The 19,843-nt window shown below is 42.5% G+C and overlaps 1 protein-coding gene across 3 annotated transcripts; it reads right to left on the minus strand.

Annotated features, from left to right (window-relative positions):
• Nucleotides 1-1,263: 1,263 nt before the first annotated feature.
• mapk6 (mitogen-activated protein kinase 6) lies at nt 1,264-18,507 on the minus strand. Of its 3 annotated transcripts, XM_074620034.1 has the most exons (9): nt 18,286-18,500; nt 16,049-16,132; nt 11,836-12,693; nt 11,414-11,731; nt 5,307-5,451; nt 4,714-4,878; nt 4,373-4,568; nt 3,949-4,066; nt 1,264-3,662 (listed from the first exon to the last, which is right to left on the minus strand). In XM_074620034.1, the coding sequence occupies exons 3-9, from the start codon at nt 12,070-12,072 to the stop codon at nt 2,568-2,570; spliced, it is 2,274 nt and encodes a 757-aa protein (XP_074476135.1). In that variant the 5' UTR covers nt 12,073-12,693; nt 16,049-16,132; nt 18,286-18,500; the 3' UTR covers nt 1,264-2,567. The 3 variants fall into 3 exon arrangements, with proteins under 3 accessions (XP_074476135.1, XP_074476126.1, XP_074476118.1); XM_074620025.1 differs by lacking the exon at nt 16,049-16,132 and having other exon boundaries at nt 18,286-18,507; XM_074620017.1 differs by lacking the exons at nt 16,049-16,132; nt 18,286-18,500 and adding an exon at nt 14,127-14,265.
• Between the last annotated feature and the right edge of the window lie 1,336 nt (nt 18,508-19,843).

The raw sequence follows: 19,843 nt of genomic DNA on the forward strand, positions 1-19,843 counted from the left end.
CGAGAGAGAACGAGGAAGCTGCGGGAAAGATACGAGACGAGTTCACAGAGGACATGTGAGGGTGTGGGAATGAAAACAGTGGAAATAGCACATGACATTTTGATTTTGACCTACATTCAGTCTTCAGGCACTCCTCTTATTCTGTCACTTGGCACAAGTCAGGTACCTTTCACTGGAGTATTCCAGCAGGATTTAATCTCTTCTGAGAATTGTAGTTACCAAGAGAGCAGAAAAACAACACAGAGCTGGCCTAATTTTTCCCAGCAGGAAGTAGCAGCAGTGAAAAACCCTGAGCCCAGCTGTGGCTGATTATAGAGAGACAACCAGCTCCAACCTTTGTACCACAGCTTCTCTCTTCCTGTAAGGTTAGAGTTGTTTAAATGACAGCAGAGCGTCTGGTCAGGTCAGAGAATTATTCACATTATAAACCAGTTTTTAAACATGATTGGCGCATGTGGACAAAAGATTATCTATTAAGAAATATGCCAAAGTATTTAATGAAATTCTATTCACGCTTTGGTACAGAAACAATTCACCGAAATATCATGTTGTCTTAACATCAACATATTTAATGTACCCGATACACATTTTTAAGAAATAATTCACCTCGACTCCAAAATATCAAGCTATCTCAATATCTCCGAGGCTATATATGCTTTGAGTAAATAAAGACACAAAAACTGCCCCAAAAAAAGTATTGTGTATGTTTGATCCCAAAATTGACTCTCAGTGTGACCATGGCGATGTCACCACAACCTGCAGGACACCATCTGATGGTCATCGCGTTGAGTTCTGTCTCATGTAGTTTACGTTTTAGAGAAGTTTGGAAATAGATGAAGTCAGGCTGCCTGTGATGGGATGTTCAATGGCATAATACTGTTTCTACACCCGTTTCCTTTACAAGGAAATGCGTCACTGTTGCATTCGTTATGTAATCCTCTCTGCAGTGTTTTACACCTAAAAGCAGGTGGGAATCTGTGTACGCAGTCGACAGCTCTGAAATATGGCGGTCTGAGCCAGAGCTACATTTAGCTGGTGATTCAAAGCTTGTGTCCCCAGCGCTTGCGGTGTAATTTAGTCTGCCTGCTTTGACATTAAAAATTGAGTCAAGAGGTGGCAGCACTGAAGTCAGCACTTCTTCTCCACCAACAAGGCTCCTGTGGCTGTGCGGTCATACAAAAGTTACAAAAACACCACTTAACTGAGTGTATGAGGTCAAAGAGTCATCCCTGACCAAAAAGAAAAGGAGAGACACAAGCTAAACTCTTTGCCAGTAATTTTATTTCGAGATATTTTGTAGAACAGGGGAACCAATGATTACAAAAAAAAAAGTTCATAAGTGTTCTACATGCTACACCTTAACCTAATTCATCATGCTTGCCTTGGAAAAAGTACATAGAAATTTAACAAAAAACGTACAATTAAAACTGACGTACATTATACTCACCATTAACTTTACTTGTAATGTACCTTTCTCTTGCCTCCATGCACGCGTTTTTTTAAACATTACATTTAGATAAAAAATTAAGACTTTTAGGCGCTTCTTTAAACCATAAAGCAGTTTTTCCATTAAAGACAGAACGCACCTATAAATAAAAAAAACGAAATGAAACAAAAAGAATGATATCCATTTGGACAATATTGATGGAAAATGGAAAGCCTCGACTTCTTTTAGAACACAACAGATGAATTTGCATCCTACCATAAAACAAAAGAACACTTACCATATAGTGCCGAAATGAAAATGGAAGTCTGTCCAACTCCTCAATCTTCAATAATCACATTGAAATAACACATTTTGATAAAATAAATATCGCACATCTGCTAGAAATAAATAATGATTACTGAAACACCTCACTATGTTAAATGCTTAAGTGAGACAGATTTCATCTACGCGACCAGGATGGTCATGTGTGTAAAGCACTAGTGCGGCTTCGAGTGTCTCTCGCGGCTGTTACCTTGAGGTAGATAACACATTTACATTAACGCCTACGATAATGGTTGCTGCTGGCATCATGTGTCAGATTTACAGTATGAAAGGGTTATCAAGGAAGCTTTCTTCAGGGAAAAATGTCATAAAGTCATAAACGAAAAATAAAAAAAAGGACATCCCATCCCCTTTTTTCTTTTGTATCCAGTCCCAGGAAAGGCAATGTTAGCGTCTACTATCCTTCCTTATGTCACACCCTAACAGCCAAACCTCATCGTCTCTTAAATCAGAACTCCTCTCCTACCACCCATCTTCCTTCTAGTTACTTCTCTCCTGCTTTCCGTTCTTCTACAGTACTTAAGTGTGCAAGTGACATGCCAGGTTAGCAATGAGGGCGTAGACATTAACCCATGAAGGCCTGGTGATCAAGGCTCAGAGTGATGACCAAAACTCCTTAAATATAATAAATCACCTCTCTCTCAACTCTTAAAAAACAAAACAAAAAAATAATTAAAAGTAACCATAATAAAAAAAAGGTATGAAATGATTCAAGTTCAATAATATACCGTATTATTAAAAAAAACATAAAACAAAACTGCCTAGATTTTGCACTGTGTGGGAGGATATACATATCTCTTTAATTAAGATGCTTGAATATGCTGCTGTATGTTTTGTGGGCAATCTGTGGGGAGCATTTGACCGCGCAGGGGGTGAGGGACGCCTGGATGGATTTTAGAGGCAAGTCATCGGTGCTGTCAAAGCCAGGCAGGGCCAGAGACTCCAGCTGCATATTAAGCACAATCTCTGTGTTCCTGCCGAGGAAGCTCTCGTCCAGCTCTCTCACCTCCGAGGGCTCCGTCTCCGTGCTGGCCACAGTCTCTCCGGCCCCTTCTTCCTTCCGGCTGAACAGGCGGTCCAGGTAGCTGGTGTAAGTGCTCTCCTTCTGGAGCTGGTCCTCTTTATGAATGTCCCAGCATGCTTCATCTATCAAACAGCCGTTCTCCCCTACTCTCTCCCCGGAGCCGAAGCTCTCCCAGGGGTGAGCGGGCCAGGTGTCGTCCCCGCTGACGACTCCTAACCCTCCTCCGCCTAACTGGGCGAGGTTTACCAGGCACTTCTCCTCCTTCTCCTGACTTATGGACTTGGACATGGAGCCTGAGCGGGGAGCCTCCAGCTGGGAAACGGAAGAGTTGAGCTCGTTCAGGAGGCCCACCTCGTTGAGCAGGGCCGCCTCCTGACAGGGCTCTGGCTGCAGGCTCAGTTTAATGGTGCTGGCGATGAAGGAGTCAAAGTCAAAGCCTTGGTTCTGCTGGCTTTGAGGCTTCTCTGTCTGGTGTTTCTCCTGCTCGCTGTCCTTCTCCACTGGACTCTGGGTCTTCTCGGCCTCCTGCAGCGCGATCTGGGCCTTCACCAGCCCGTTCTTCTCACACTTGCTCCTGGCCTTGCGGTCCGCCTTCTCCTTGCTCTGCTGCTCCTTCCAGTTGGAGAGGTCGATGATGAGCTTGGGTTCATAGTAGTGGTTGACTTCACTGTCCCTCCAGATGAGGTTGTCCAGGTAGGAGGGCGACACGGCCTTGTAGTTACAGGTGTGGCTACACTGCAAGTCACAGTATTTGTTCTCGTGGTGGTCGTCCTCCCAGGATCGCTCTGGCTGGAACAGAGTGGAGTAGTCGTAGGACGGCTCATCCAGGAACTTCTCCCGATCTCCATCAGCATATTTACGAGGATCCACCTGGAAACGGACAACAGCCACCATTTAGCCTCATCAAAAAGTCAATTTAAATCAGTCAGGAGCAAGACCTGTTATCCCTACACAGCTTTGGTCTGCAACACTGAAATCTATTTTCACTTTGTTATGTATTCTATTTGGAACAATACTATATAACCTCACATTTGGGAAGCACATTTTCATACAACTCTTTATCTATAGCATTCAAAATGTATTTTTTAAAGTAAACAGAAGAGAAACTAATTGTTTTAAAGGGAGTATTCAGATGTTTGTCGAAATTCAAACACACCTGAACCTCCTCCTCGTCTGTCACATCAGAGAGAGCCCTTGGGTCAACCTGGACTTCGTCTGGGTCGTGGGTGCTGTGCAAGTGCCAGTCAGCCTCTGACAGCTGGCTCTCATGATACCTGACAAGAGAATAAAAGAGGGAGACTTCAGTACACAAACACAAAATGACTCAAAAAAGCTCCAGTAAAGGATCTAACTATGTAAACAAACCATTAAACTAACTCATAAAATCTTGTTCTTTTTCTGGTCAGGTGATCTTTGTGTTCATATTCTTACTGCTTAGTCAGCAGAGAGCAAAGCGGATTATTCTCCACTGAAACTAAGCTCAAAATGTCAGAACAGAACAGGGAAAATATAAAACTTTGCATCTGCGAGCCTGGTCACAGAGAGCAGGTGGTTGAGAGGGAATAGGTGAGCGCGCATACCTGTCCCAGGTGTGGCTGTGGCTCTGGTCCATGAGCAGGATATCATCTACTTCATCCTCAATGTGGAAGGGGTGCAGAGAGATAGGCTCGTCTAGGGGGAAGGAGTAGTCAGCCATATAGGGGTGGGCCAGGGCCTCCTCCGCAGTGAGACGATCCATGGGGTTGAACGTCAGGATCTTCTCCAGGAAATCCAGGGCTGCAGAGAGGGAGGGCATTGAGATTAGCAAGTAGGAAACCTGAATGATGAGAGATGAGACCCTGACCCCAACCGTTGGTCTGTGTTCATGAGAGTACTTTATGAGCCTGAGAGTACTTCTGAATGAATAATAAGTGGTACTCACCCTGGGGACTGACGTCAGGCAGCAGCTTGGCCAGTGGTGTGTGAGGCTTGGACATGTCGTTGCGGATGAAGACTGGGATGACGCTGTGGAGCTCCTGTCGGTCTTCCTCTCGCAGTACGGGGATGGACTCCAGGATCAGCTGCATCTGCTCCAGTTCATGGGCTCCTGAAACACCGGGCGGACAAACATTAGTCGCTTTCTTTGAAGGGTTACGTAACATTCAACATCTGCATGAATGAGGGAGTTTATTTTGAGTGAGAATTAGCGCGGCAGATCATGAGAACAGAGGTGTTATTTGTCTTGTGTTCAGCTCAAGGCAGTTTCAACAAATAAGAATAGTCCGTCTCTCCCAGCTCCAGCTGGATTTGCAAAAGAGAGCAATAAGGATAGTAAAAGCAGATTGACTTTGGGCCCATCTCCTGTCCGTTCTGACTTTAACTAGCAGGATGAACATATGACTCATCATACCTATATCCTATATGAATATTTACCTCATCAGAGTCACCTAACCTGCTTCAAAGACAACTCGCCAGTATGTTTGTAGATGAGGTGTTACAGTGACATAGGACATAAGAAACTCGGTCGACATTTACCTGCAAAGAGGGTTTTCCCTGTGAGCATCTCCGCAAAGATGCAGCCAGCGGCCCACATGTCGATGGCTTTGGTGTAGTTGTTAGGAGACAGCAGCAGGCGAGGAGACCTGTACCACTTGGTGACCAGACCTTCAGAGAGATGGCCCTGCGTTAAAAGGGGACAAGACATGTTTAGTGGGACTCTTAGGGAAAAATAACTTACAAGAAATCATGACTCAACCATATCTTTCCAAAAAACTACCCTAGTTAATGAACTGCTGTGCCCTTGTGCTTGGTTCCTTCACAGTTAGTGTAATAACTAATAGATAAAAATGTGATTAACGTGACTTCCTGTGCCTCCATGTTTGCCACACAACACTGCTGCTAACACGAGTCCCGGAACAAACCATGCCTGCTGGGCCGTGCTAAACTTGATAACCCCCGTGCCGTTTCCTTGACAGACCTGCTCTGTGCTGGTCACGTACACAACACAGCACGGACACAAAGACCCCAGAGAGAAAAGACAGATGAAAGGGGGAGATCAGACACGTGCAGGCCCTGTCAGCAGTCTGGGAGAGCAGGATAATCCCCCGCTGCCACACTCTCCAGTGACACACCAGTGACACCAATCTGCACTCCACTCTCTCACAGAGCCTGACTACCCACAGGAACAGGAGGACACGGAACACAAAGGAAACTGACCTGTTTGTGTGCACGCGCACACACACGCGCACGCACACACACAGGGACATTGGGGGATGGGAGGAGGTAAAACAACACCCTTGCTGCCCTCTCTCCCCTACATGCAGTGGTAGTTTGTGGTGAGACCAAAATGGTCGGCTCACCACTGAACCAGGCTCCTGTTTCTGCCCTAAGTTAGCCGCAAATACTTGACGTCACACTATCCTGGAGTGTATCACTGCGATGCACACCCCTGTTTTGATAGGCCTATAAATGACACACCGTGTAGGCTGTAGATGTGACTGAGTCTAGCAGAGGCTTTCACAGTGAAGCTTGTGAAGAGGTTCGAAGGGGAACTACAAGGCAGGTCACACCTACTGACTGAAACTTGAAGGCTGTCCAGCACCCATTCTGAGAAACAGACAATAAATTGTCTGACATATATGGATGTGGTAACAAGGGAGAAATACATGCAACCAGCTTTGCAGAGCATTGCAACAGACTTAGATTGGGTTAGCTTGAAAGAGTGTCGGGTCATTGCATAAGGACAATTCTGTGTCCGACGTACTCTGAACTAAGAGGAGCAGATTAGAGTTCGCCTACCAGCTGAGGGCATTAAAGTGCATTAGCTGAACATTCCAGCTACTTTTACTGATCTCCAAGTGAGCCACTCGTCACAAAGGCAGAGACACAGGAATTAAAGCATCAGTCATCTCATTACCTCTGGCAACAGTTGGTGAATAACTTAACTGCCTGATCTAGATCAGACCAGAGCAGGCTGACATTTAGTGACTCATAAAAGGCTCCCTCAGTGTGTCAGGCTGCGGTTAGTCACAGCAACCTTTAGCAGGTCGGACCAGTGAGATCATCCCCAGAACAGTCTACATTTGCATGATCACAGAAGCTAGTGACTGAAGACTAAAACAATAGATTTCCTTGCCGGCACTGAATGTATTTTAGTTTTAACCCACCCACACACACTCACGTGAATTATTTCACAGGCAAACCACTATAAATAGCAGGTTAAATGGAGATTCACTGCAGTCTCACAACACATGGACTTAATTAATGGATAAACAATTTATTTCAATATGTCCAATCTGGTCTATGGCTGATCACCATGATTCTTGCAAGAAACTGCAGGATCTTTTTAAGTTCGAGAAAATGAGTGACACCATGTCTCTGAAATTCATTAAGCCATAATTCGACTCTGCAGCGTTTTTCTTGTTCTAGTTTCGGTGAAGTGTGGTGCCAGGCAGCCCTGTTGCTGGCTGACTAATTAGGTCAAATATGTGTTCTTACAGTTTTGGTTTGTGCTGGATGCTTGTGTGGGAGAAAGCACCACTGTGAACTCCACCCTTTCTTCTCATTCCTGAAAATTGGGTGTGGAAAAATTACCTATGTATCGCACTTTTTTACGAGTTTGAAATTGATTTTTTAATGCCAAAATCAATATATTTGCTTCATTTGAGTCCATGCGATGGTAGAAGGAAGTTACCGCTCTTATTGTTATAGTCTGAGTAACGTGGCATCATATTCGTTCCGTATCCGTCAACCAAAACAAACGAGCCGAAACGACAGCAGAAAATGTTGAAGGGTCCGCGTGGATACGACCTGCACCCTCACATTTTAAATCCAAAGTGGTAAACACTACGCATACAGTAGAGTATGGAAACACTTTGGGTTTCACACATTGCAGTAAAAGCAGAGCTGGACATAATGGCTAAAGCTGCATGCTAAGTCTTTCATGGGCAGGAAATGTTATCGTATTGCGGTAATGTGCGCCCAAGCCAACCGTCACGCTCATCTCCATGGTCAAATCGGCCGATGCTACGACTGTAGAGCACCCATATACTGACATTTATGTTAAATACATTCAAACGGCCACGATGGAGCTGACCATGGATGAATAAAGACAACGGAGCTGATGGGGAGAGCTAGCGACGGACTTGGCGAAGTTAGCTTAAGTAAACTGTACACATGTGACTACGTCCGGTTTGCAAACTAAAGTGTTAACAAAGGGAACTGTATACAAAATACATATATGGAAATAAAATTGATTGTATTATATTCACCAGAAGTGTAAAACATGTGACAAGTCCCTTATAAATTAAAAAGAAAATACCACTAATTTGTGAGGGAAATGTTTTTATTCTTTGATTTTTGGGTTGCTGAAAAAATTTAATAAATAATGCCTGACAATGACTGATATATTTGACTTCAGGACATCTTTGACTACATGCATGCTGAAAATCAAACATTTTACTGTATTAATTTAGATATTTTCCAAAGTAAAAGTCCCTAGAGGTGTATGATTTAACTTTTTCCCATGGTCTAGTGTTAAAAATGTTAACAAAGAATAGCAATAAATTGTATATTGTATATAAAAATTGCAATACTTGTAGAATTGCAATACTTAAAAATCACAATACATATCGAATCTGCACCCAAGTATCATGATAGTATCGGATCGGGACATAGGTGTATCGTCCCAGCCCTAGTGAAAAGGTCCCTGTTAATATCTCTCTCTCAAATAGACCATTTTCTACATCAAAACATTTTCTTTAGGTCCCACACAAGTTTGTCTTGCACTTGTAGTCTTCATTTCAGAAAGACAAGCCTTAGATCTAATAACTGGTTTGTTAACTTTCAAAGCAAATGATTTGACATTCAGATGATGTGACATGTGAAAACCAGACTGGATTTCCCCTCTGAAAAACATGTGTTGCCCCACTGAGCAGATGTAAAATCACTTATCTACGGAACACATTTAACTGTGTTACACTATCCTGGAGTAGTTAAAGCCTCAGTTAGCCTGGTGTAAAACCAAAGCAGCTTGCTTAAGCATAACCAATGCTAAATCTAAATGGGTGAGTGTTATATCCGCTGTATTCTCTTGTTTAAAAGGGTGGGCTACAACTGGAAAAGACCACAGGCTTTAGATCAGCTTCAAATAAGGCTCCCACAACAAGACAAAGAGTTGGCTGGGAAAAGGAGGGGAATCGGGGTTGAAGACGTTGTGTGAGAGCACGTGAATTCTTGTCATTCTTGATCCTGGGCCACCACGAGGGCTGGCCTTAAGGTTCACACAGGCAGAAAGAGCCTGCTTTCCCAAAACAATGGAAAGATATCACAGAAACACAGGTCCTCTTGGCAAGCTTTATACAAAACAAAGCCATGCAGGATAAATAAAAGCCTGAAGGGAACCATGAGGAGCTATGTTTTTGTATTAACCCAAGCAGTCCAAAAAATAGGAAAGTGGGAGGAAAAGGTAGAACAAATGCCTTTTGCCTACGCCACTGATGTATAAATCTATACAACACGTTACTGAATCTACGCCAGAAACCGAGGTTCACTGGCGAAGAGCGCTTCTTTATTTAGAAACAACGTTATTCAAATAACATGCACTCAGCCACCCAGCTGCTCTGCCTCACCCAGCCTACTAGAAGTAGAGGATGGTTGTGAAAGCAAACTTGCCCCCAGTGATTCTGCCATAATGTCCGGCCAACACTGAAACCAACTGTTTTGTTAACGCCTCCACACTCCACTGGGCACCATAGTGTCGTGTGGGGGTGATGGGTTCATTTTCAAACAAGCCTCATTTGGTCTGAGACACCAGACACACACTCAATCAGATGACTTTAGGTGCCATGAAAAAGTGTCTGGTCGAGATATCAGCGTTGTCCCTCCCCCCACCACACCACTGTTATCATAGTAGCGACAGACAAAACACAGCAACACTGCAACACTGCTTGGAAAGGAGAGCAGGGTAAAAGCCTATTAACGTCAGTCTGACAACACGACTACAGCATTTGTATCCTTGACAAAGCTCAGCAGCAGTAGTCTGCTGCAGTGCTACGGCAGACAATAGTCCAACACAAGAGAGCTGACCCCAGACAAGCAGCTTTTCAATACCCACTTGCCTGCATGTTTCCCATCAGGAAAAACTGCTTATACAGAGGGAAAATAGCCCACACGGTAAACCCTGCTGTAGGGGAGTAGTGCAGTAACGGGGTGGGTGGCTACAGTGACGGAAATGTGTGAGAAACTCTCACTTCTTCCCAGCAACTATGTCTCACCTTCCCCTTCCTATTGCAGACAGAGCTATTGTCTCAACCTAAGATATGACTCATAAAAATATAGAAGTCAGAGCTGAAACTGTGACTAAACTAAAAAAACATAGTGGTGGAAAAGAGCAGTTCTGGTAAACAAGTGTGTGTAAGTCTGTCTCAGAGTGATGTATGCTGTGGCAGGAGTCCAGGCTGTGTAAGGGATATGCTCTGTGCCAGGCAGAAGGATCACATCATGTGAGCCCACTTCAGACCTACCACTGACTAATCTGACGCACGTGCGAGTATCTCTGTGCTCTAAAGAGATCCAGCAGCTACAGCGGGAGGGAGAGACCTCCCAACCTAGATTTTCTCACATCACGCCACCATATGGCCTTGGACTGGAATTCCCTCATCTCTTTATAAGGTGACAGTGACACACAAGGGCAATACAGGCCTTCCACCTGGCTACAATTGGACAGGGTGATCCATACTCTTCACTTACTAAGAACAAAAGCAACCTGCTTTATTGCTATCATTACAATGACTCACAAAACAAAATATAGGTTTATAGAGATCATTAAAATGTGTACATTAAAGATTTGGTGTGTCAACATCTGGCTTTTAATGCCCTAGTTTACATTATGCTGGCATCTGATGAGAGACAAGTATGTAACACAAAAGCCTTCTCTGAGACCCAATTTTCTTGACTCATAGGTGTGAAAATGAAGTAATGACCTCATGCAAATGGAACTGAGGGAAAACGCACTCTGGTATAAATAAATATTTATACATTTCAATGCAGCATGTCCATAACAGATCTGCTGCAGCCTCGAGCCTTCAACATTATCATTAGAAGCTGACAAAGGCTCAAGGCTGAACTGTGCCCGTTTGCGCATGCTACATTCAAGTATTTGCTGTTTTTTCTCACCCGGGAATGAGGATTATCTTCATCTTTGTTAAGCCACTTTATCATGAACCCACTCATTTGTATATTCAGGCTTGGAATGGAGCCCATTTTCACTTCTAACTGTATACACTTGGGGAAAAAAAATACAGTTCCCAGGGTTGTGTTTTCCACAGCCTCACTTCTCCTGACAAGGGAAACAGAGGCGTTACCTAAAGGAACCACATCCCGTCTTGTTTACTTCCTGCTGTGAGACTGCGTCACCCTGGGGGGTACCACATTACCGAGCAATAACGCAAACATCACGTGTTAGAGCAACACAGCACTCAGCTTTGGGCAGAAGGTGTGCCAACATTGCTGTGTCTGCTCTTCTTTAAGCTCTTGTCTGTGTAGCATTTCAACAAACCGCTCATCACGGAACCCCCATAAAAATCATTTTGTCTCCACGAATACCAGACTGACTGAAAGAGCTACTCAGAGACTGGTCCTACCTTGTGAGAGTAGTGTGGGTCCATGATGCGGGCCAGCCCAAAGTCCCCGATCTTCAGAACCAGGTCCTCTGTGTTGACAAACAGGTTGGCAGGCTTGAGGTCGCGGTGCAGCACGTTGGCAGAGTGGATGTACTTGAGGCCCCTGAGGAGCTGGTACATGAAGAGCCTGGCGTGGCCCTCAGACAGAAGGCCCCTCTCCAGCAGCTGACACAGGTCTGTCTCCATGTACTCCTGCACAATGTAGACCGAGTTGACCTCTGTCAGGGACACCACATCCTCTGTTAGCGTGCGACCGTTGGGGCCCAATGTCTCAAACACCTGGTGACATAAGAAGACGGGTCAGTGCCGAAAACCAGTTTTCAAATCAGACAAATTATTTTTTCCAGCCCCAGAAAATAAGATAAACACCCTTTGCAACTTACCTTGACAATGTTGTCGTGGTCGAGGCGTCTGATAATCTTGATTTCCCTCAGGGCATGCTTCACACTCTGGGGGTCGGTCAAGATAATTTTCTTCACGGCTACACGTTTGTCACAGTCTGTGTCAACTGCGGAGAACACCAGGCCGTTCCCTCCGTAGCCCAGAGGCTTCAAGTCCATGTAGCGAGAACCCAGGTCAAAGCCGTGGATGTTCATCAGTGACTCAAACTTCTCTGCCATAACGACTGTTTTTAGCTTTAACGCCAAGCTTCTGCAATCTCTAACGTTTGGTCTCTGGCCTGTTTCAAGTACAACACCAACTGAGGAATTTATCTGACAATTCCCCAACTGGTTCAGCGGCTGAGCTAACTGACCCCTATACAGACGACTACTGAGTCCCCCCTGTCTAGCCGTCACTGTCAGATGTGGGGAACTAATGTGAAGTTGAACTTTTGTTCCATCTTGAATAAGGAGAGAAAATGTAAAAGTTGAATTTCTCCCCCAATCTTGGACGTGTGGATATCTTTAACGGAACACGTTTAATAGATTAGTGTTTTTAGACTGCAATGGAATGGACTTTGAGGCCAATTAAAAAGCACTGATACTATAGTAAACTATAAAAGCGTGTAGTTGCATCCTTACAGTGCCGATACATTCAGTGTATGACTGGTCCTGAGCAGCTTCATATGATATTCTTTTTAGTTTATATTTATTTATCTGTCGTTTATCCACCTGATCTATAAAACTGAAATGAGTCTGGCCTTTTAAGTCTTCAAAGTAATTTTTCACCCTCAATGATCAGGTGGCTCAAGCTCGCCACAGTCGCAATCAAAACTATCCTCCATTTTACTTGGGTATAACCTGAAAGACAAGAGAGAAAAACAAGAACAAAAAGGGTCAGAAAAAGCTCAATGTAGTGCCACAATAGAAGGGTGAAGAGTCCAGTTTCACAATATTATATCCAGGGAATGAAATTAGCACCCTCCAAACACAGGGTAAATGTTGGCTGTGGCAGGTAAAACTTTCAGGTCACCTGCCACCATGGCAGACAGGTTTTCCTTATATTAAGAAATATTAGTTTTTAAAAGCAATTCCTAAATTAAAAATAGTCAGGGATTAGGGTTACATGATCCATATTTCTACTGTCTGTTACAACTGACTCTGTTTTTACTAAGGGTGGACGGAAATATTGAGTATTGCGATACTGTATTAATTCTCAAAAACCCCTGCATTGAATTCTAATTAATAGTTTACATGCAAAGATTAACTCAGGAAATACTTCACTTTTTTATGCAATCAGATTAGTAGGATCTGCATTTGGATATCTTTGCAAATAAAGTGAACTTTTTTATGCTCAGATTGTATGTATATAGCAGTGTTATTTATACTATGATAGTTTTACTCAAATTAGATTTTAAAAAATTGCAATATATCGTGATACGTATCGTATTGCCAGGTTATTGCCAATACACATCCCTAATGTTTACAAGTCTAAAGTATTCTACATAGACTTCAGAAGTGGCAGACAAAACAATTGTGTGTCTAGTAGAAATGTTCAGTGATCTGCCACAGTGAGGAAAAAACTTAATTTTAGACCCTGATTATATCCCAACAAAATAACCTAAAATTGCAAAAAAAACAAGTAGTCAGACTTCACCCTTACTCAGTGTGTGTTTGAGGATGTCACAAAACCATCAGACAAACAAACAAACGGTGTCATTGACCGGCTGTAGTCTCAACGTGGTGTCATTAATGGAAACTAACCCTCCCCCCAGGCCCGCTTAGAGGCTCGCTAGTCCGGTTTTTAGGTATCGGTAAAACTGTAAAATAATACACAGAGGCTCAGCTAAGATCAACACCAGCCAGGGTGCTTAAACACCACACATTAAAGCAAAAACACAGCTTTTATTCGGAGTTTTCCGTCTTCATACCGCCTGTTTTCTGACTGGCCGGCGGAAGAAGCAGGAATGGACTCATAACGACTACTTCTTGGTTTTAATACATCACATAACATCCACCCGATAACACACACACATAAACCATATTATTAGGAAAACAAAGATGTCAACACACTACGTATTTGGTGGATATTAGACGTAACGTTAGAGAGAAACCCGCCGGTAGCCTGAACAAAGGAGTCGTTGTTGGCGGAGGCTTCTTCTGACTACGTGGTGCGGCTCAGAGCAGCACAAAGACCACCTCCGTTAAACCGAGAAATACACCACGAATATACACTGCAGAGGCATTTCATGTGAATAATAACAACAACAATCGATGTATAAGAGGCTACTTACAGTCCGTATTCGTCGCATTAGTTTGGTTGTGTGTTAAATCAAACCCTAAAGGAGGTCTGACTGCTCCGCTCTCTGGCTCTGCGGACCTCCTGCTATCGCCATTGAGGCTGGGCAGAGCGGAGAGAGGCAGCGTGACGACACGAAGCGGCTTTCATGGACTGTCGGAAACATAACAACTACGGTGAGAGCCCTTCACAAGATGATAAGATGAATTTGCTGTAATGTTAAGTTTTTTTTTGGCCCTTTACAAGTGAGTTACTCAATTTATTTTTTAATTATTTACACTAATTATTTCTCTGTTGTGCAATTGTTGCATTAACTATAATTATCAGTTGGCTATGAATAATATTCTGGAAAGGGAATGAAATTAGCACCTGCCACCTGCCAAATACAGGGTAAATGTTGGCTGTGGCAGGTGAAAATACAGGTCACCTGCCACCATAGCAGACAGGTTTTCCTTATATTAACAACTCTTATTTTTTAAAAGCAATTCTAAAGCCTAAATTAAATATAGTCATGCATTAAGGTTACATGATATATTCCATAATTCTACCATCTGGTACCGCTGACTCTGTGTTTACAATTTTAAAGCGTTCTACCTTGATTTCAGAAGTGGCAGACAAAAAAATGGAGTGGCCGGTAGAAATGTTCAGTGACCTGCCACAGTGGCAGGTGAGGAAAAAGGTTAATTTCAGACCCTGATTCTGGAGCTGCTCAGGTTCAGTGGGTTCATTGGTGCTCATGTAGTGTATAATGCAGTAGGCCTATACTAACACAATCACATATTGTTGTTAACCAGCATTTACTGCTTTATAACCAATTCAGTTTAATATTAATTGACATTAACTTTACATGTACTTCTTATCATATTTTTTCATGACCTCAGAAACCCTTCGTTCTCGGTCTCATCTTTCTTGGTTGAAGTGTTGTTGTTTTTTTATTATATGGAAAATATATAATGAAGTAAAACAAAAGCTCCCTTTAGTAATGCATATTCGTGACAGTCTCAGATACTGTACTGTAACATATCAGATATTGTTGACTATATCATTAAGTTGGAGCTTCGAGTAGTACCTGAACGCAGCAGGAGTCATTCAAAACATGTGTCTGAAGTTGGAGATCACGTGACAGCGGTGGATTCAAACTCCAGATGATAACAGCATAGTAAAAATGCCGAAAAGAAATTCTTCCAGTAAACAAGAATGCCATATAATCATCTTTATGTGGATAAACACCTTGAAAACAAAGTTCAGCCACAGCTGCAAAAAATTGTTATCTTGTCATAGCCCAATTAAAAATAATAGACATATACTCCCAGTAGAAACTCCTTGAAATGAAATGAACAAAATGATCTATGATAAGAGACAGGGGGTAAAGAACATTCCGTATCCTAATTTATTGCCTATACAAGAAAAAAATCCCAAAACAGGTGATTAAAATGCACAAAAATGCTGCAGAGGCGCTGACAGTTGCATATCCCAATCAGATCAGTGATTATGTTTTCTTCTTTATTAGCTGTTTATTTGGCAATGTCACATTCTTCTATATTGCGTCAGAAAATGCAGGTCTATGCAGGCCTGCCATTATCTAGATGGAGGTAGATTATAAACTTTAGAAAACAGTCTCTTCACCGATTATAGTCTTTTTCATCAATTATCTAGATGGAGTTTAGATTAACATATATATAGATATATAGATAGATAAACTTTAAAAAACAAGTCTTTTTCATCCATCCACGTTTTTACAGAAGTTGTTGTCTGTTTATTCTTTGCAAATATGCGGTTGTTTTTCCCACGATTTGTTTTCCCTATTTGTTTTTGCCTTTGATGGGTATTAAGGTTGTTTTCAGATTATTATGGCACGCAGTATATTGCATTAATCGTGTCAGTCAGTGAGAATAAATCGACGGTTCATTCACTCACTGCGGCTTGTTGCGGATTTATAAAGTCCATCTGGCACCAGATGATGCGCAGGGTGTTTTCTCTCTCAGCGGTGCAGCTTCACATCTGATCTCCATGAGGTTTTACACATCCCGAGCAAAACAAAGTCAAGAGATCAAATCAAGGAAGGCACTAATTCTCTCTGTTCAGACTGCGGTTATAGCCTATACAGCGTCTAGTCCTCTCTCTCTCACTGTGAATGGCTGACTGTATATGGATGGATGGCAGGGCGTGCAGGCAGCAGCATCACAGCCGCAGCATCAGCATCCGCAGGCAGACCATGTGGGAATCCATGTGCACGAGAATGCAGATGCCTCTCACAGGCCGGGATGGGCTCTGCGATGGAGACCTGGAGGAGCTGCATGCGGACTGAGAGGGATGCGACAGACTTGGAGAGCCACTTATTATTGTCTCGGTTATTATTAGTCGGACAAAGAGAGAGAGAAATGTTGAGAGAAAAGACACCTATACCTGGCCACTGTTATTTTTTTTTTAGGTGATGCTTTGGCATCAATCCCAAAGAATAATAAAAGTGATGATTGTAATATCTCATACTGGTTAGCTTTTAATATATTTATATAATAATATTATATATAATAATATAATATATGTGTATATGATAGATTTTAAAGAGAGAGGAGAAATGGGAGGTGTCATTTATGCAATTTAGAGCTTTTATTTAATTTTTCGGTTTGCTGAGACAGCCTATAGGTATAAGTCTAAGGTCTGAGTTTAGCACACACTGTCATACACTGTCAATAACCCTGTAACACCAGACATCCACTGCTGCTCTTATAGACTATAATTCTTATAGTCTTTAAAGCACATTTTTAGATTATAATTTAAAGTCTTTAATGCACATTTTTCTGTAATATGTACATATCATCTGTCACTTTATGTACATATTATAATATGCACATACGTGGCACTGTAAATGTAAATCGTACGCAGTGTTCATATAGACATCATAATCATTCAGTCCACGTGTATCCATCCAGTATTTATTTCTTTGCACTATTTGTATTGTTTATAACTCCCGATAACACTTGACTTGTATATAGACATTTGATTTTTTTTTTTTTATTGTATTCTTTATTCTGTTATTTATTTTCTGTGTAAGTACATTGAGAGCGCTGCTCAAAAACTGGAGTCAAATTCCATATATGTATACAAAATAAACCTGATTATGATTTTTTTTCAAAAGGAAGAAAGGATACGTTAATTAAACTACTTCAAAAAGATTTTCTAATGTAGGTTTACAATGAATATGTATTAAATCATGCTAAAATGGAAGGTCAGAGGTCATGTTAGAACAGATTGCTCTGTGGCACTTCAGTAGATCAGATGCAGCCAAAACACATTACATCTTCTACAAATCAGACATTAAGAGATACGGTGTAAAAATTCCCTTTCAGTAGAGCACATTATCGCTAATATGATTCCCTCTCACTGGCCTCGGGCCCCTTTTCACAAGACTGACTGGTTGCATTGCTTCTGATTAAGCTACACTAATAATTAAAAATCAGATTGGTAGATAAGGTATTGGCACTTTATTGCCCATATGAGTGCTCTTTGCCCTCTGCGGTAGATGAATGAACGGAGGTCAGAAAGGTACAGCTGCGTCTCACCCTACCTGTTGGGGTCATGAGATAATTCCCTCACATTTTGATTGTTTAGGAGTTTTAAAAATAATCTTCCTCTTTAGTTATATGTATTGCAATCACAAACAATTACGTGTCTCCACCAGGGTCAGCACAGAGTCTGCTGCAGGCCTCCCCTTGTTACATCATGGGACAAACAGTTGAGTCAAGTCCTTTGACTATGTACTTTAGTTGGGATGACAGTGGCGTCTATCACTGCCACTTACAGTTACTGTTAGTGCCGTATTGCTGCAATGCTCTAAAACAAAACAAACACTACTGTTGCAATCCGGGGGTCTTGTTTGAGGATCAGTTGTGTGACGAATGAAGTTGATGTTATCTGTGTTCACCGCTGGTATGACGCTCACTCTCACACACTTTCACCTGTACACAGCATCCAAGTGTGTCTAAGCCCCATTTCTGCATTACTATCCTCTAGCTCACTATAATATAACACAAGGCATACTGTATGTTCTGTACGTTTCACCTGTTCTCTTTTTTTTGCTTAAGCAAATACAGAAATGTACACATTCATGTCTATTTGTCCTTTATGGAAAATGAAACCTTCTTGCCACTTACCGAAGCTGACATTCTCTTGAGAAGACCGGAGCAACATGGCACAGAAGTTAATTAATAGTCCATCCAGGAGAGTTTATGCTGTAAATCCAACCCTGCCGGTTGGACAGGCAGACGGGTGTAGAGCGCAGTCCAGTACCTCCCTGTGTGTGTGTGTGCGGGTATGTGCCTGTATTGTCAGAGCTTTGCCGATGTGTTGTTCTACTCCATGTGCCTGTGGTTGTGAGGTGGAGCTCCATGGAGAGTTAATATAGGCCAGGCCGGAGAGGGGAGGAGACTGCTCTGTGTATGGTTTGGCCTGTCTGTGTGTCAGATCCAGCACCATTAGAGTCCACTGCCACCACCTCTCTTTCACTGCTACTTTCTTACTCTTCTCTCTTTCTTTTTTCTCATTTTCAGATCTGCTCCTGAATGTAATTTCTTCATGTTTTGGTCCAGTCCGGGCAGAAACAGAACTAATCTTTTTGTGGCAAGTACTGAAACATATTCCTGCTTCTGGGTGAGACCTTTGCAAATCCAGTTTCGTCAGTTTAAATCAAAGGATTACACACTCCTGAATGTCCTGCATTTCTTTGGATTAGGAAAAGCCTCCAAAACACATTTGAATGAAATGAAAAATACATGCAAGCAGATTGTTTTGTCACATTACAGCACATACCGTATTGTTAGTCAAATATTTTCACAAGCTGTTGACAGTCATCAGATGACTGTTTTGCAAAGAGCAGAGCCTACAATATATGTCTGCACAAGAAGACACTTTTATGTGTTTGCAGTTCATCCCCTGAAGGGTAATGTCTGTGTTTTACTGCTTGCTGTAATGGTCAGTATCAGTGGGGGGTTTATGAAGTTGCGAATCTACAAATGCCAGAGAAGAGTCAACGATGATCTCCTCTGCAGAACGATATTTTCCTCCTGCCCCACAAATCAGATTGTTCTGCTCTCTTTACTCACAACATCACATGGTGTCTGCCACTCTCTGCCTGCGAGACTGGTCCTGCTGGCAGGACTCCCTCCTTCCGTGTTTCTCTGCTCGTCATATGGCAGGTTGCGGGTATCTCGACAGACGGGCATGTTTGGTCTGTTGAAGGAAATGTGTGTTTGATATTCAAACCAGACTGCTGCAGGGTCTGGACCAGCTGCTTGTTATCAAAATATCCGAATGTACATATGAGGAAATGAGGGCAGAGCTGTGGGTTTGGTGTTATATTTTCCTCTGACTGCGCTGTTATTATCACTTCTCCTACTTAAGAGATTGATTCATGATCTGTGATGTCTGCAGAGTAGGGCTGTCAAAGTTAACCAGATGATACATTTCTTTAACGCATTAACTTGTGATTTTTAGGTTGTAGCGGGCTGGCATACTGCCATGTCATACTAGCTTGTTGCGGTTAAATAAGGCTCCAAACTTGCGCAAGGAAAAACTGAAATGGCCATTTTCAAAGGGGTCCCTTGACCTCTGACCTCCAGATATGTGAATGTAAATGGGTCCTTTGGGTACCCACGAGTCTCCCCTTTACAGACATGCCCACTTTATGATAATCACATGCAGTTTGGGGCAAGT

The sequence above is a fragment of the Sebastes fasciatus genome, chromosome 2 (genome assembly GCF_043250625.1).
Source record: "Sebastes fasciatus isolate fSebFas1 chromosome 2, fSebFas1.pri, whole genome shotgun sequence".
NCBI classification, from domain to species: domain Eukaryota; kingdom Metazoa; phylum Chordata; class Actinopteri; order Perciformes; family Sebastidae; genus Sebastes; species Sebastes fasciatus.

Bases quoted from the DNA above. Each gene is read 5' to 3' on its own strand.
- mapk6 (XM_074620025.1), bottom strand. From the start codon at position 12,072: ATGGCAGAGAAGTTTGAGTCACTGATGAACATCCACGGCTTTGACCTG. The intron at 5,452-11,413 runs GTAGGACCAGTC...CTTTTAACGCAG, and splicing joins ACCCACACTACTCTCACAAG to GGCCATCTCTCTGAAGGTCT. The intron at 4,569-4,713 runs GTGAGTACCACT...CCCTCTCTGCAG, and splicing joins GCCTGACGTCAGTCCCCAGG to CCCTGGATTTCCTGGAGAAG.